We start from the raw sequence: 13,722 nt of genomic DNA on the forward strand, positions 1-13,722 counted from the left end.
ATATAAATAATTGATAAGTGTCATAATATGTACAACAGTAGTTACTCAGAAAATAAATGAGTTTGTCAATATACAAATTATTCACAATGAACTTTATATTACTACCCATACAAATAATATTATTTAATTTATTGATTAGGGCTAAACTGATATTGCAATAAGAGCATTTCTTTTAAAAACCTTTAAAATTATAAATAAGTTTTTTGGATATTTAAAATATATTAAAATATTCTTTAATTTTTAAATGTCATCATTCAGGTAAGTTTCACAACTTGGCATAGTTATCCTGTTTTTATTAGTTCAGATTTTACTATTTAACTTGCTAATAGCACAAATAGATACCATTAGCAAACTTAAAACTTCAATAATTGCAAAATATATTAGCAAGGTCTAAACCTACTTACCGTTTAATTTCTAATCCTAATCCTGGTGAAGAAAATGTCCTAGAGTATACTTTTTAAATATTCACGTCAGAAGTGTGTCATACATACCCCACAAGTTGGTGAGATTCATGGATTTATTATTCTCGAACAAAAGTCTAGAGGACCCACAGACCTCCAAACGAATCAGATTGGTCCACTGTGAGTTATCAAAGGCGTTTCTTGTATAAAATATTTCAGACATCCACAGACCCAGTACGCAATGCAAGCTTTCCCGCCCACCCAGATTAGCAACAAAACCATCCAAGAAACTACAAGAAGGACATGAAACAAACCAAATCAACAAGATCAAGAGCATACAGCAACACCATTCAATCAGAAAAAAGAAAGAAAGAGAAAAACATGGCACGCGAATTGTCTCTCCCCCGTACGCTAGTACGGCGGACACGAACTAGTGATTGATCCCACAGTGATCCACTCTGTTTTTTTTCTCAGGCATCAAATGCTTGATGAGATTCCTGCAGTAGCGCCGTGGGCTTTTGGAACTGGAAGAGATCGCTGATCCCGCCCACGAACCTTTGCTGCTGGTAGTGGCGCTGATGATCCGGATCGCTGTGATAGAGCTGTAGCTGAAACGACGATTCATCCACTTTCATGGGCTTGTTGTGAGCGATCATCGAGCTCGCGACCGGCGGCGACGGCGACGATGAGGAGCAAGACCCCCACTGCTCGGAGGCTGACAGAAGAGAGAGAGCATCGCTTGTGGTGGGATGATTGATCGCCCCGGGCTCCAGCGGCGACGCCATCACGATGGATGATTTCGCGGCCGGGGATGGAGATTGGGAGGAGGATGGCGGCGATGGCGATGAGGCCGCTGCGTGGCATTTGAGGAACTGGTACACGCCGTGGGTGGCGATCATGTCCTGCTTGGATTTGAGCAAGAAATTGGAGTGATTGTACGCCGCGAGCTGATCGTATCGGCAAGAGGAAGACGAGGGCCAGTTGTTCTTGCTCACGATGAAGCTCCCATCGAGCAAATGCTGTGGAGGATTCATGAAATTCCCTGCCAGCCAATTCTCTCATCGAGATGAGTGCCAAGAAGAAAAGAAACAATCACTCACCGGAGGAGGAGAATCCCAAGATCGAGGAAGGGATCACGAATGGATCGGGCGGAGGGGGCTTCCTCCGCCGCTGGTTGTGACCCGCCAAGCGCCGCCGGCAGCTCCTCTTTCCCTCGTCGAAATACCCCAATCCATGGAACCTACGAACAGGGGATTCACAAAGATCGATCAGCCAGAGGGAGAGGCGCACAATCCATCGATCCGAGCTGCGAATCCACACAGACCCAACACGCCCAGATCGAGGCACTCACAGACCTGCTACATTGCTGGCAGAATCGCTGCTCCTGCCCCTTGACGATGCTCTTGGGCGCCTTGGAGTGGAGCTCGCAAACGCGGTGCCGCCGGTGGTAGCCCTTGGATCCGCTCAAATCCGCGCCGCAGCCATCGACCTGGCATCTGGGCGTCGCCGCCGGTTGCGCTACGCCCCGCTGCTTCTTCCTCGTCGGCGGGCTCGCGACGATCGCAGTAGCAGCACTGGTTTCTTGCGGAGCAATCGCGGTCGGAGCTCCATTTGGCGAGTCCTCGAAGTAGATCCTCTTGCCCAGCTTGAGGCCCATAGCGCTGGGCGAGCTCGTGCTGGGCGGCACGATCATCGAATTGCCCGCATTGTGCTGCTGCTGCTGCTGCTGCTGCTGCCTGGACGAATTCACCGCCGCCACCGCCGTGGCCGCGACGATCCCATCGCTCATCAAGAGGCTGGTGCTGCTATTGTCCCACCCCCAGGACGATGGAGAGGACGATGTCGGTGCCCAGCAAGCGGCCATAGCCAAGAGCTTGGTCGGGAACGAACGAACGAAAACGACGGCGGCGACAGAAGGCGGGTTGACTGCCCGGTGGGAGGTTTGAACGCTCGCTACCCCATCGAAGAGCGCGTATATATACGCCGTATGGTCGCCATGATAGAAAGGTGTCAAAAAAGATTCGCTTTCAAGAAAAAAAGGCGACCGGGGGTTCGAATGCGGCGAGGACCGCAGCAATCTCGACAGTCCGATCGGGGCCACGCGTGTTATTCCCGGACGTCGATCGATTGATGTGGTAATAAGGAACACGTGCCCCAAATGACCATCGCCATCCCCTACCCAAGGAAAAGGAAAGCCTAAAGAAAAATTTGGCCATGCTTTTGGTCGGTACGTGGCTTTACGAATTAAAAGGATTGATATCGATTCTCGATCTATGATCTTGGTTTCTTCCCCTGGGGTGGGTCTCATGGAACTGATTGAAAGAAATGGCATAGCACTTGGGCTGTGTAAAATTCGCAAATCTGGCGATGGGATGGCCTTAGGGTAGGGAGTGTGCGATTAGGGCATGAAAATGTGTGCCATGGTCGGTGATTGTGCCTCTTTTCAACGCGACAGGGAAATCGCCCCCGACCCCCGCTGCCCCAATCTCCAACCAATTGGGAGGAAATGGCGCGATTTGGAGCCATCCATCCATGGTGGATCCTCTTGCAGTGTTTCCTGCCACTCCATGTGGTGGATTCACTGATCGACCCCCAAGTCAATCAATTTGCCAGTGTCAGTGGGGAAGAAAGGGGGAGAGAAAGCTTTATCGCCTTTAAAAAGATTTTTGACTGTAGCGCGGGAGATGAAGTGGCGCTTTGGTGACATTGCGACCACGTCAGCCCTAATGTAAACTGTGCGCGCACGTCAGCCATAGAGGTACAGCGGGGCTAAGTGACGTGGATTTCAGGGTTTGTGCAGACAATGGAGGGCCTGGAGCTGAGGCGATTGGAGCGAGGCGATTTTGACAAAGGTCTGGGGAGTTTTGCGATTTTAAAAGCTCTTGAATCTGCCGATCTGGTGCTGCGATAGGATTCCTCCAGCTAATGCAGCAGCTGACCGTGGTTGGAGATGTCTCGAGGGAAATGTTTGATGGTATGATAGAGAAGAATTTCGGTCTAAACGCTTTGTTTTGATTCTAGCCAAGATGCAGCAGCTGGAAAAGCTTGGAGACTATCATAGGATTGTTGTGATCGAAGGTAAAAATACTCTCTGGAAACTTTGCAGCTTCTCCTCTTTCGATTTTTTTGTTGTGTAGATGTGAAATCCGGCCGGGTTGTGGCCACCGGCAGCATTTTTATCGAGCACAAGTTTGCTCGGAGCTGTGGAAAGGTGATCTTTCTCTTCTTTTTTCTCTTGTAAATGCTTTTCATTTTTATCAGGTGGGACATCTAGAAGATGTTGTCGTGGATGAACGTATGAGAGGGTGTCACTTAGGCCAGAGGTACTTATATTTTGCTCTATCAATCTTTGCTCAACAATCACAGCGCAGAGTGATCGAAGCTCTCACCAGTTTCGCAAAGGATGCTGGGTGTTACAAGGTACCTTGCAATCTTCTTAGAGCTTTTATCAACTGGGAATGTATATATATGCGCAGGTGATTCTCGATTGTAAGCCCGAGAACGCTGCGTTTTATGAAAAGTGCGGGTACTCCAAGAAGGAAATCCAGATGGCAAAGTACTTTTAAAGTTGATGATCACGGCTCCATCGCTCGACCAACGACCATCTCAATCTCATCGCCTTCTTCTTCTTCGCCAACACCGGACACCCTGCGGCAGTGATCCAAGCTAAGAGAAGGTGCAAAAACGCTCAAAACGCGCAAACCTGCGGGACGTTATCTTGATCCGGCCAACGTCGAGCTTGGCGATGCGAGAGAATGCCTCGATGGAGAGATCAAACGAGTTTGCGTGGCATCCGGGGCACAGGTCGACGACTCTCACCTTGACAGTGGGAGTTCCCGAACAGCCTCCGGAGCCGGACACAGCGCCTTTGCAAGTTATCTCGAAGTAAGCCCCGCACAGCTCTTTGTTTCTAAACAGGTCCTTGCTTGCTGCAGCAATGAGATTTCCCGGCGGGAACTTGCTCGTGTCGAAGCCATAGCAGGACGAGGCTGCAGTGGCTTGTGAGAACACTTTCTGGAAGAAGAAATGGAGATTCACTTACGAACGTATGGGCTGTAGAATGTTGCTTGGCCGCTTTGAGCCACTGCTGGCGCGACTAGCACGGCGACGATGGTCGAGAGCGAGAAGAGGAGAGAATTCATGTTTCGCTGTGTCTATCGTCCTCGATCAAGGCACGGCTTATAGCCTGAGAGGACTTTGGATCGAAGACGATCACGTCTCTTATGTCACTGTGACTTCACATGGTGTTTCTATTGTGGCAAGACGTGACTCGCAAAGAATTATTAAATGGAGGAAAGCTTACACGAAAAATCTCTTTTAGATCGTGTAGTGCGGGTTGACGCCATCGAGGTCTAGACCTTTGAGCTTGATCACAGACTCGATATGAGCTTTGAGCGTGTGAGCTTCCTTGAGCCTGCAAGAAAAGGAAACCATGGTTAGCGAAAGTTGACGTAAAAACCGTGGATAAAACCTGGCCATCTCCGCGCGTTTCTTGGCTTGCTCCGCGATATCCGATAGCTCCCGGTATCCCATTCTATCCATGAAGCTTCCTCCTCTCTCCAGCGTCTTCTGTAGGCCATGACGTGTTCGCTGCGTTTGCGCCCATTGTAGCTCTCGCGCCTCTTTGCCGAAGTCTTTCTGCCTCGTAAACGCAATCTGGAATGGCTCTTTGGTAAGCAAAAGAATTGCAGCTCAATTTCACACGTACCTTGCGCTCCAGGACCAAGTCCCATACGTGACCGAAGAGAAAGTAGCGGATGGCAAACTTGATAATATCGAGTGGAATATAGAAGACAATGCTGAATAGCCATATCACCCCGCACCATTTCCAGCCAATCGGGTGGATTTTAGCGAAACCGAGATGTAAATGAGCAGAGATGATGGTAGCAACCTGCGATTGCATATCAGCACGGGAATAAACAGAACTCGAGAAAGAATTTACCAGCTGAGCAGCGGCGAAAGCCGCTAAGAGCAAAAAACCGGGCCTCTCTACGTATGACCAGCTCCGAGAGCGAGTAACAAAAATAAGCGCCTGGCTGACAATGCTAACTTGAAGGTAAACTGCCGAGTTCAGCTCCGTGGGCTTGCCCGAGATATCTGAGACGCGAAAGACGCGCTGAAACAAAAGCGAGCGATCAGTTGGCACTTTTCTACAAACGGAAACGGATGCATTACTTGGAAAAAATTAGTTTCCTGAACGAGGTAGAAGAACAAAACTGTTATCAATGCCAAATATGTGCCCAGTGTGATCCCGGTTGCAAAAATTTCCTTGAGCTTCCAACTATCTGGGGAAGGAGATGGCTTGACACGATCTTTGGATATAGTCATGATAGTGCCTGCAAGTTGAGGATAAGTAATGCGAATAACAATGCCACTGAGTTTTTACCATCGTTTAGAATGGCAATGATCAAAACCATGAAAGGTGAGAAGTTGAACTTCCAGATTATCGAAAGCAGCGCGAATCCCAGCTACAAGAAAGACAACCTTCAGATTTCACGAACTTGCTAGCATACAAACATGAATGACTTACCACTATACGGATAGTGATTGACACGGCATAGATCTACAGAGTACTTGAACAGTTAGAAACGTAATCGGGAACTACAACAGATTCATACCGTATAGTTTTTCATCCTTTGGAATATTGCTCGACTTGTCAACACAGCGCTGATGATCACACTAAGACCCGGTTCTGTCAAAACAATGTCTGCTGCACTCCTTGCTGCGTCTGTGGAATCTGCAACAGCAATGCCGATATCGGCTTTTTTCAGAGCGGGAGCATCGTTAACTCCATCCCCCGTCATCCCGACAATGTGCCTTTTCTCTTGCAGTCGCTTTACGATGATGTACTTGTGCTCTGGAAAACCATGAGTCAGAGATAAAATGCAAAAACTCTCAGTTACCTGGATAGACCCCAGCAAATCCATCAGCGTTTTCAATCAGTTCATCCATTTCCGGGCCAAGCTCCCCCTTATTTTCTCCTAGCAGCGTTTTAGAGGGATGCATATTGGTCCCCATGCCCAATCGACGACCGGTTTCAATACCAATCGCCAACTGATCGCCTGCGTAACGAGAAAACGAGATGATATGCACGGCGCTGGAAATGCGCGTACCAGTAATCATCTTGACATTGACACCGAGGTTGAGCGCACGGCGGATGGTGTCAGCACTGTCATGACGAGGTGGATCAAAAAGTGGTAGCACGCCGCAAAGTGTCCATGGGCCTCCTGGAGAATCCTTGGATTCCTCAGGGACTTCCTGCGATGCCGCTGGATGACTCAAATCTGAAGCCTTTTTGTTTGACGTACCTGGATAGCCACTGCAAGTGATCGCAGACCGCGCTGAGCAAGTTGCTCAACCACGGTATGGAATCTCTGGGACAATGCTTGTTTGTTGTGTACGAGAGCTAAGATCTGGCAACAAACTGGTTAAAGTGATCACATATTATAAATGGAAGAGTTTACCTGCTCGGGGGCTCCTTTGCTTGCTCGATACCATTTTCCATTCTCTATGTAGGTAATCGCCGTTCGTTTTTCAACAGGATTGAATGGCAAGAAGTGGATCTCTTCGATGTCTTTTCGGGCCTGCATGAAAAATATTAATTAAAAAAGTTGTCTTCTGAGATTAATCTCTGCAATTACCTCCGACGGATCACTGAGCATGCCTACAATTGCAGCATCAATAGCATCTTGACATTCTAATCTGGATGCTCTTGCTGCAAGCTTCACAACCGTGTCTTGGTCCATGTCCTTTGGAAACACCTGATATAAAATGTTTGAGATGACATCTTCTGTCTAAACATACTGTAGCCTACCTCAACAAGACTCTTGTCGACAGTAAGCTTGTTCAAAGTAAGAGTGCCCGTTTTATCACTGCAAAGGACGTCCATACCAGCCATTTCCTCTATAGCTGTCATGCGTTTTGTTATAGCTCCCTGAAAACATGCGAAACTGAATGATAAAAGCCATTCCAAAAGAGTCTTGCCTGCTGGGATAATCTGTGCGAGCCAATAGCCATGGTTACCGAAAGAACCGTCGGCATGGCAATTGGTATTCCACCAATGAGAAGAACCAGTAAATTCTCCATGCCCTGACGATAAGTCTGGTGATGAGCCGCCCACATGACGATTCCCTCCACAAATATTCCCACAGCAATAGAGCAAATGCAGAAGTTTCCAATGGACGTCAGGACCTGCGTTTTCGAAACATTATAGCTTATAGTTTATGCTGTCGAAATCAATCAAGTCCTACCTTTTGAAAGTGTCCCACATTGTTTGTGCTGTCAACAAGGTGAGCCGCTTTACCCAGGAAGCTGTGAACGCCGGTGGAGATGACAACAGCGTTCATCTCTCCTACTTTGCAAGTTGATCCTGAAAGTACTTCATCTCCAGGCCTTTTCGTCACAGGCAAAGACTCGCCAGTTAAAGCAGACTAATCACAGTGAAACAAATCGTCAGGGGATAATCGCAACTTTCACGTAAGCGACCAAACCTGATCAATCTTCAAGGAGTCTCCTTCGAGCAGGCGAGCATCTGCAGGGATGATGTCTCCAAGCTTTATGGCTATGATGTCACCAGGAGTTAAGAACTTCGCTTCCATTTCTTTCCATTTCCCGTCCCTTAGAGCCTGCGCATGCACGAGTGACAATCCTTGGAACAAAACAAGTCGCTAGCAGACCTTGCACTGAGGAGCCAACCGTGCCATCAAAGCAGCCGCAGCGTTTCCGGCATTGTTTTCTTCGAAGAAACTTATTGTGGAGTTCACCAAAAGAAGAATAATTATCCCAATGAAGTCTGGATAATCGGGGGGATCTCCCTGCGCACAAACGCGTCAGCCCCATGAAACAAAGAGCAAACTTCCTACACTGCCGTCATTGAGCATGACAATAGCTATGATCGCTGCAGCTTCCATCACCCATGACAAAGGATTCCACATAAACCCGAGGAACTTGAGAAACTTGTTTTCCTGGATTCCAAACCACACACTATATCATTTCAAGCAACTTTGTTTATTGTCGAAAAAGAGCATGATTATCATACCTTCGTCTCCTCTAACTTGTTATACCCGAAAATCTTGAGCCGCTCTTCGGCCTCCTCCTCCGTGAGGCCATTCTCGGTGCACCGCAGCTGCTCGAAAACCTCCTCAACTGGAGCCCCTTTCTGGAAATCCAGCGTTAGATTCTGCGAGAAAAGGCACCAAAACCTCCTACAAGATGGTGGGTGTCGATGGCCAGGCCATTCCCGGCTCCAGCGCCTTCCATTTCTCCTTGGCGATTTCGCTCGATCGCAAGCCTGCCAAGCTTGGAATGAAAGAAAACCTCGCAAGAACTGGAAGATCAAGAGCTACCAGCTGGAGCCTAGCGGCTAAACCTTGTCCTGGCTCACGATCGACGGAGATCGCGACGCTCACGGCTCCGGCTCACCGCAAAACCCTAGAACCTGGGAAAAGGACAAGGTTTACGCGCCATAAACCGCATATTCCTTGGCACGAAAATTTCGAAGAGGCAAAAATACTAGAGGTCGAGGTTTCGAAACGCGGGAACGTTTTCTAAGCACTAGGGTTTTTGGCCTTTGGGCAATGGGCGATATCAGGAGCGCGCTCCAGGTCGCCGCGGGGATTGGCGATCAGAAGCAGAAGGTCGATCAGTACAAGGCGATTCTCTCCACGATAATCGCGACGAATCATGTGGAGCACGCCATGGCCTTCGTCAATCACAGTGAGTTTTTTTTGTGTGGAAGAATTCGGGAAGATATTGAGCTCGCATTTGCTGCCGCAGTGGTCTCCGACGAGGTTCCGCTGGTAATCTCGCGCCAGGTGCTGCAAACTTTCGCGCAGGATCTTGGGAAGCTGGAAGCCGAGGCGCACAAGCAAATTGCGCAGTACGCTCTCGCGCAGATTCAACCCCGCGTTGTTTCTTTCGAAGAACAGGTTGGAGTCTTTCTTCTTTGCCCTTGAAAGTTTTTCTGTCCTATGTATCAAGTTTTTCTGTGCTGTATCTAGGTGTGCCTCATTCGAGAAAGGCTAGCGGAGCTCTATGAGATCGAAGAAGAATGGACGAAATCGGCACAAATGCTTAGCGGCATTGACTTGGACACTGGAATCCGGTTTGTATCTTGTTTGATCTTGTGCTTCTTTTCTTGAGGAGATCGGGTTTAAGGTGATTGACTTTCAGTGCCGGGGACGAAAGCTACAAGCTAACAAAATGCGTGAAAATTGCTCTGCTGTACTTGGAGGTACGAGAACTATAGTTTGCACTGTGTTTTCATCCGTTTGTCCAGGATGATGATGCGACAAATGCCGAGGTGTACATAAAGAAAGCCTCTTTCATGGTGAATGGCTGCAAGGATGAAGCTGTTATTCTACAGTACAAGGTTATTTCCTTCGCTGTTTTCTTGGCATATGAGCTGACCTCCGTCCTTTATAATTATTTAGGTGTGCTATGCGCGTATTCTTGATTCAAAAAGGAAGTTCCTAGAGGCCGCACTAAGATACTACGAAATGTCGCAACTTGAAAAGAGAGAAATTGGGGGCCGGTAAGTTTTTGATTTGTATATTCTACATTGTGTGTATTTGATATTTTGGACAGCATTGTCGATGAAGAGGAACTCCAGCAAGCTCTCACAGCAGCGGTGACGTGTACTATCTTGGCTGCTGCAGGCCCTCAGAGGTCGAGAGTTCTCGCAACGCTTTACAAGGTATGCGAGGCGCTTTCCTTTTTCTTCTCGAAACTGTAAATCCATTTGTGTTTATTAGGATGAAAGGTGTTCGAAGCTAAAGATCTATCCGATTTTGCAAAAGGTATCGTAATACTCTTGTCTTGTCGTGGTTCTGATGGAAACGTCATATCTGTGTCAGGTTTACCTGGAAAGAATTCTTAGAAAACCCGAAGTCGACGCGTTTGCGGAAGAGCTCAAGCCACATCAGGTAGGTGTTCGTGTTAAAAAAAAGACGAGTGCGAGTGTTTTCCTTTTTATGCTGCAGAAAGCTTTGCTTCCAGACAGTTCGACGGTTTTGGATCGCGCTATGATTGAACATAATCTTTTAAGCGCAAGCAAGCTGTACACAAACATCAGGTAAACATGCTGTTTTCACTGAGGGCACTGATTGAAAGGTGTTTCCAGTTTCGAGGAGCTGGGAGCATTGCTAGGCATTGCCCCTGACAAGGTAACCAGGTCTTCTTTTGTCGCTCCTAGTGTTTGAGGTATTCGTGCAGGCTGAAAAGATTGCGGCGAGAATGATCTCGGAAGATCGTATGCGCGGATCCATTGACCAGGTTCATGTCAAGCAAACTCCTACTTTGTTTTTTTAACTCTTGTCCGATTCTAAAGGTGGAGGCTGTGATCCATTTCGACAACGACATTGAGGAGCTGCAGCAATGGGATCAACAGGTAAGCCTCTTTCCATTTACAAAACGCATAAGCTCAAGGAACTGTTATTGCAGATCGTGAGCGTTTGCCAGTCGCTCAACGACGTTCTCGACAGCATGATGAAGAAAGGAATACCCGTGGCTGTATGATCTTAGTCGTCGGAACCGAGTAGAAATTCCTCGCACTCTCTAAGCTGCATCAGGTCGATTTCTCCACTCTTTTTTGGTTTGCTTAAGCAAACCCTGTGGATGGTAATGAATATATCTAGAATATACTTAAATATTTTAGGATATTCTACCATTTAAGGGTTGTTATTTGTATTTATAATTTATAAATATGTTTATGATTTATAAATTTTCTTAAACCCTTTCTAATATATTCTTTTTAATTCTATAATCTAATGGTTGATATGCAATAAGATTAATCTTATAAACATGCTTATAATTATAAATTAATAAACTAATTTATTTGAACGACAATCTTCCGTTTTAAAACTTAAAAGGAGCACAACATCCGGACGAATGCTTTTACCCTTATTCCATCGATGGATTATTTCTCGCTAGGGCAAAATAGTGCCCCCAAGGCCAGAAGGTATGCGGCTCCTCCTTCCCATCCATTTCCTCCTCCTCCTCCTCCTCCTCTCTCGCTGCCCAACGATGCCACACAAGGGAAGAAGAAGAAGCCCGGCGCTAGAACATGGATGAGATTCGACTCCCGTGGCGTATGCGAGCTCCTGGAATGCGATCGCCAGACGATCATGAGCCGCGCGGACATCCCAGCTCGTGATCTTCGGATCCTCGGCCCGGTTTTCTCGCATTCTTCCAACATTCTAGGTGAGCATCACTGGAGTACTTCTCTCTTTTGTTTTGATGCATCGCTTTTCCAGCTCGCGAGAAGGCCATGGTGATCAACCTGGAGTTCATCAAGGCGGTGATCACAGCCGAGGAGGTTTTCATTCTGGATCCCCGGAATTCTCTGGTGGCTCCATTCGTGGACCAACTCACGCAGCAGCTGGCTCTGGATCAGGGAGCTGGATCTTCTGGCGACACGGTAGCAGCAGGAGCAGCAGCAGGGACGATGATCGATCCGCGAGGGCCTCTCTGGATGAGAGTGGAGGAAGAGTCTGGCGATGCGCTGCCGTTCGAGTTCCAGGTTTTGGAGAGCGCCCTCGAGTTTGTGTGTAGCTACCTGGACGCAAAGGTGACGGATCTTGAGCACATTGCCTATCCTGCTTTGGACGAGCTCACTAGAAATGTCAGCACAGGTAACCTCGAGCACGTCCGCAGCCTCAAGAGCACTCTCACTCACATCACTGCTCGAGTGCAAAAGGCAAGCAATCGCAAAGACAAAGATTTCTCTTCGACTAACAAGCTTACTCGCTCGTTTCACAGGTTCGTGATGAAGTCGAGCACTTGCTCGACGACGACGAAGACATGGCCGACATGTATCTCTCGCGCAAGATGGCTTTGCAGCAGCAGCTGGAAGCGTTGCCTCTGGACGATGAGGCCAGCAGCTTGATCATGCCCCACCCGAGCACTCGGACTGCGACCAGCGTCGCGCTGGGGACTCTGGCGGATGGCAACGACGTCGAAGATCTGGAGATGCTGCTCGAGACGTGCTTCTTGCAGATCGATGGAACTCGCAACAGACTCGTCACTGTAAGTTGCAAGGATCGTTTTCTTTCTTCTTTCTCTTATGCCTCTCTTTGCAGCTCCGGGAGTATATCGATGACACTGAAGACTATATCAACATCCAGCTCGACAACCACAGGAACGAGATGATCCAACTCCAGCTCGTTTTGATCATTGGCGGCTTCGTGATCAGCCTAGCAACGGCAGTGGCTGGAGTTTTCGGGATGAACATACCATATGGGATCAATGACGAGAGCGCCTTCTTCATGACAACCGCAGGGACTCTCGCCGCGAGCACCATCATCTTCTTTCTCGTCTATGGCTACGCCAGATGGAAAGAGCTGCTCGCCTAAGAAGAATGAAACCAAACTACAGCGCTACGTTTGGATTTTCTTGCGCGAAAAAAGAGACCTCGTTCTTTCAGGACAAGATCCAGCAAGACTATCCACCTTATTTTCTCAATGATGTAAGCTAAAGGAAGAAGGATCTCACATAGAAGCCAGTTGCTGGATGTTGGTGGGATAGATGCTGGTAGTGGATCCATTCCAGAGGAAATCAGCAAGGATGTTGTAAACTTTAGCAGTGGGATCGATTTGATCCCAATAAGCATAGTGCTTTGGATCAGAGCAAGAGGGAAGATTGTAAGCGCAAAAGGATGGAGGATAGTTTGTGTTGTTCCGATAATTCGGGGAGCAACGAGCAGCGTACTCCTGGGTTAGACAAGATGAAAGTATTTGTACTCTAGAAACGAGAACTTTACCGTATGATGTTGGGTTGTGGACAATATCAGGTGATTGTGTATTCAATAACACCATTGTGTTAGAGTGCTCGATTGGGGCTCTTAGGGCACTGAGCAAATTCTAGATTAAATGTCTACCTTAGAATCGAGAATGCTAATGGCACACCAAGAACAAGGGTTTGATCTAGTGGAGTAGAATCTCACAGCAACAGCAGGCATTAGATGAAATTATCAATAGATTGATAAGTGTGATCTTGCTTGTGTTTGACGTAATCTTTGAAAATCCTTTTGTTTTCCTTGTAGTGCAATAACCTAATATTTATCTAATATTTTAAACAAGTAAGAGAATTAGGATTGATGATGTATTTTCTTCTAAAATATGTTCACTCATAAGATTACTGCATTCTTTTTTATTTAGAGACTCTTTGATAAGATGTTCGTAGTAATAATTATATTCAGAACACTGAAGCAAAGATAAATTTCCCTCCCTATGCTCAAAAATTACAAATGGATTTGTGCTACCATATTTAATAGTGTTTGGGCAAACTAAAAGCTTTATTTAATTTTCAAAAACCTTCTCGTCTT

The 13,722-nt window shown here is 47.3% G+C and overlaps 6 protein-coding genes and 1 long non-coding RNA gene across 11 annotated transcripts; 4 read left to right on the forward strand and 3 right to left on the reverse strand.

Moving 5' to 3' along the window:
• Positions 1–584: 584 nt before the first annotated feature.
• On the reverse strand, positions 585–2,799 carry LOC9660230. Its single transcript, XM_002965180.2, has 3 exons — positions 1,757–2,799; positions 1,502–1,641; positions 585–1,443 (listed from the first exon to the last, which is right to left on the reverse strand). The coding sequence occupies exons 1-3, from the start codon at positions 2,731–2,733 to the stop codon at positions 872–874; spliced, it is 1,689 nt and encodes a 562-aa protein (XP_002965226.2). The 5' UTR covers positions 2,734–2,799; the 3' UTR covers positions 585–871.
• Positions 2,800–3,145: 346 nt separating this feature from the next.
• Positions 3,146–3,971, forward strand: LOC9660231 (glucosamine 6-phosphate N-acetyltransferase). Of its 2 annotated transcripts, XM_002964840.2 has the most exons (7): positions 3,146–3,253; positions 3,313–3,375; positions 3,423–3,479; positions 3,539–3,612; positions 3,663–3,724; positions 3,773–3,821; positions 3,878–3,971. In XM_002964840.2, exons 1-7 carry the CDS (start codon positions 3,205–3,207, stop codon positions 3,965–3,967), a joined length of 444 nt encoding a protein of 147 aa, XP_002964886.2. In that variant the 5' UTR covers positions 3,146–3,204; the 3' UTR covers positions 3,968–3,971. The 2 variants fall into 2 exon arrangements, with proteins under 2 accessions (XP_002964886.2, XP_024525267.1); XM_024669499.1 differs by having other exon boundaries at positions 3,663–3,821.
• On the reverse strand, positions 3,809–4,706 carry LOC112344565 (EG45-like domain containing protein). Its single transcript, XM_024669501.1, has 3 exons — positions 4,444–4,706; positions 4,105–4,390; positions 3,809–4,049 (listed from the first exon to the last, which is right to left on the reverse strand). The coding sequence occupies exons 1-3, from the start codon at positions 4,541–4,543 to the stop codon at positions 3,977–3,979; spliced, it is 459 nt and encodes a 152-aa protein (XP_024525269.1). The 5' UTR covers positions 4,544–4,706; the 3' UTR covers positions 3,809–3,976.
• On the forward strand, positions 4,173–4,446 carry LOC112344566. The gene is made up of 2 exons (XR_002991740.1): positions 4,173–4,286; positions 4,337–4,446. It is a non-coding gene; the product is annotated as an uncharacterized LOC112344566 (long non-coding RNA).
• A 12-nt stretch (positions 4,707–4,718) lies between the features above and the next one.
• Positions 4,719–8,350, reverse strand: LOC9659043 (plasma membrane ATPase). 4 transcript variants are annotated; one of them, XM_024669504.1, is made up of 19 exons: positions 8,266–8,350; positions 8,078–8,211; positions 7,892–8,026; positions 7,652–7,831; positions 7,386–7,592; positions 7,216–7,335; positions 7,043–7,162; positions 6,866–6,985; positions 6,710–6,814; positions 6,515–6,659; positions 6,305–6,463; positions 6,020–6,258; positions 5,932–5,964; positions 5,788–5,869; positions 5,577–5,737; positions 5,344–5,517; positions 5,110–5,292; positions 4,873–5,057; positions 4,719–4,815 (listed from the first exon to the last, which is right to left on the reverse strand). In XM_024669504.1, exons 1-19 carry the CDS (start codon positions 8,333–8,335, stop codon positions 4,719–4,721), a joined length of 2,649 nt encoding a protein of 882 aa, XP_024525272.1. In that variant the 5' UTR covers positions 8,336–8,350. The 4 variants fall into 4 exon arrangements, with proteins under 4 accessions (XP_024525272.1, XP_024525273.1, XP_024525271.1 ...); XM_024669505.1 differs by having other exon boundaries at positions 6,515–6,655; positions 6,706–6,814; XM_024669503.1 differs by having other exon boundaries at positions 8,078–8,215; positions 8,264–8,350.
• A 600-nt stretch (positions 8,351–8,950) lies between these two features.
• On the forward strand, positions 8,951–11,055 carry LOC9660232 (COP9 signalosome complex subunit 4). The gene is made up of 14 exons (XM_002964841.2): positions 8,951–9,116; positions 9,177–9,328; positions 9,401–9,504; positions 9,573–9,633; positions 9,679–9,771; positions 9,833–9,933; positions 9,987–10,095; positions 10,154–10,198; positions 10,256–10,324; positions 10,382–10,473; positions 10,522–10,564; positions 10,614–10,673; positions 10,729–10,788; positions 10,842–11,055. The coding sequence occupies exons 1-14, from the start codon at positions 8,978–8,980 to the stop codon at positions 10,914–10,916; spliced, it is 1,203 nt and encodes a 400-aa protein (XP_002964887.1). The 5' UTR covers positions 8,951–8,977; the 3' UTR covers positions 10,917–11,055.
• Positions 11,056–11,311: 256 nt separating this feature from the next.
• Positions 11,312–13,165, forward strand: LOC9659044 (magnesium transporter MRS2-4). The gene is made up of 4 exons (XM_024670036.1): positions 11,312–11,600; positions 11,654–12,096; positions 12,159–12,425; positions 12,479–13,165. The coding sequence occupies exons 1-4, from the start codon at positions 11,312–11,314 to the stop codon at positions 12,749–12,751; spliced, it is 1,272 nt and encodes a 423-aa protein (XP_024525804.1). The 3' UTR covers positions 12,752–13,165.
• Positions 13,166–13,722: the final 557 nt, after the last annotated feature.

This window comes from Selaginella moellendorffii, unplaced genomic scaffold (assembly GCF_000143415.4).
Source record: "Selaginella moellendorffii unplaced genomic scaffold, v1.0 SELMOscaffold_5, whole genome shotgun sequence".
Lineage (NCBI taxonomy): Eukaryota > Viridiplantae > Streptophyta > Lycopodiopsida > Selaginellales > Selaginellaceae > Selaginella > Selaginella moellendorffii.

Bases quoted from the DNA above. Each gene is read 5' to 3' on its own strand.
- LOC9660230 (XM_002965180.2), bottom strand. From the start codon at position 2,733: ATGCCATTTCTTTCAATCAGTTCCATGAGACCCACCCCAGGGGAAGAA. The intron at 1,642-1,756 runs GTCTGTGAGTGC...CCCTGTTCGTAG, and splicing joins TTCTGCCAGCAATGTAGCAG to GTTCCATGGATTGGGGTATT. The intron at 1,444-1,501 runs GTGAGTGATTGT...ATTGGCTGGCAG, and splicing joins CTTGGGATTCTCCTCCTCCG to GGAATTTCATGAATCCTCCA.
- LOC9660231 (XM_024669499.1), top strand. From the start codon at position 3,205: ATGGAGGGCCTGGAGCTGAGGCGATTGGAGCGAGGCGATTTTGACAAA. The intron at 3,254-3,312 runs GTCTGGGGAGTT...GTGCTGCGATAG, and splicing joins GCGAGGCGATTTTGACAAAG to GATTCCTCCAGCTAATGCAG. The intron at 3,480-3,538 runs GTAAAAATACTC...TTTGTTGTGTAG, and splicing joins TAGGATTGTTGTGATCGAAG to ATGTGAAATCCGGCCGGGTT.
- LOC112344565 (XM_024669501.1), bottom strand. From the start codon at position 4,543: ATGAATTCTCTCCTCTTCTCGCTCTCGACCATCGTCGCCGTGCTAGTC. The intron at 4,391-4,443 runs GTAAGTGAATCT...AAGCCACTGCAG, and splicing joins ATTCTACAGCCCATACGTTC to CCTCGTCCTGCTATGGCTTC. The intron at 4,050-4,104 runs GTTTGCGCGTTT...TCACTGCCGCAG, and splicing joins ATCAAGATAACGTCCCGCAG to GGTGTCCGGTGTTGGCGAAG.
- LOC9659043 (XM_024669502.1), bottom strand. From the start codon at position 8,335: ATGTGGAATCCTTTGTCATGGGTGATGGAAGCTGCAGCGATCATAGCT. The intron at 8,027-8,077 runs GTCTGCTAGCGA...GTGCATGCGCAG, and splicing joins GGTTGGCTCCTCAGTGCAAG to GCTCTAAGGGACGGGAAATG. The intron at 6,660-6,709 runs GTACGTCAAACA...GCGGCATCGCAG, and splicing joins CACTTGCAGTGGCTATCCAG to GAAGTCCCTGAGGAATCCAA.
- LOC9660232 (XM_002964841.2), top strand. From the start codon at position 8,978: ATGGGCGATATCAGGAGCGCGCTCCAGGTCGCCGCGGGGATTGGCGAT. The intron at 9,772-9,832 runs GTTATTTCCTTC...ATAATTATTTAG, and splicing joins CTGTTATTCTACAGTACAAG to GTGTGCTATGCGCGTATTCT. The intron at 10,789-10,841 runs GTAAGCCTCTTT...CTGTTATTGCAG, and splicing joins TGCAGCAATGGGATCAACAG to ATCGTGAGCGTTTGCCAGTC.
- LOC9659044 (XM_024670036.1), top strand. From the start codon at position 11,312: ATGGATTATTTCTCGCTAGGGCAAAATAGTGCCCCCAAGGCCAGAAGG. The intron at 11,601-11,653 runs GTGAGCATCACT...TCGCTTTTCCAG, and splicing joins GCATTCTTCCAACATTCTAG to CTCGCGAGAAGGCCATGGTG. The intron at 12,426-12,478 runs GTAAGTTGCAAG...CTCTCTTTGCAG, and splicing joins CTCGCAACAGACTCGTCACT to CTCCGGGAGTATATCGATGA.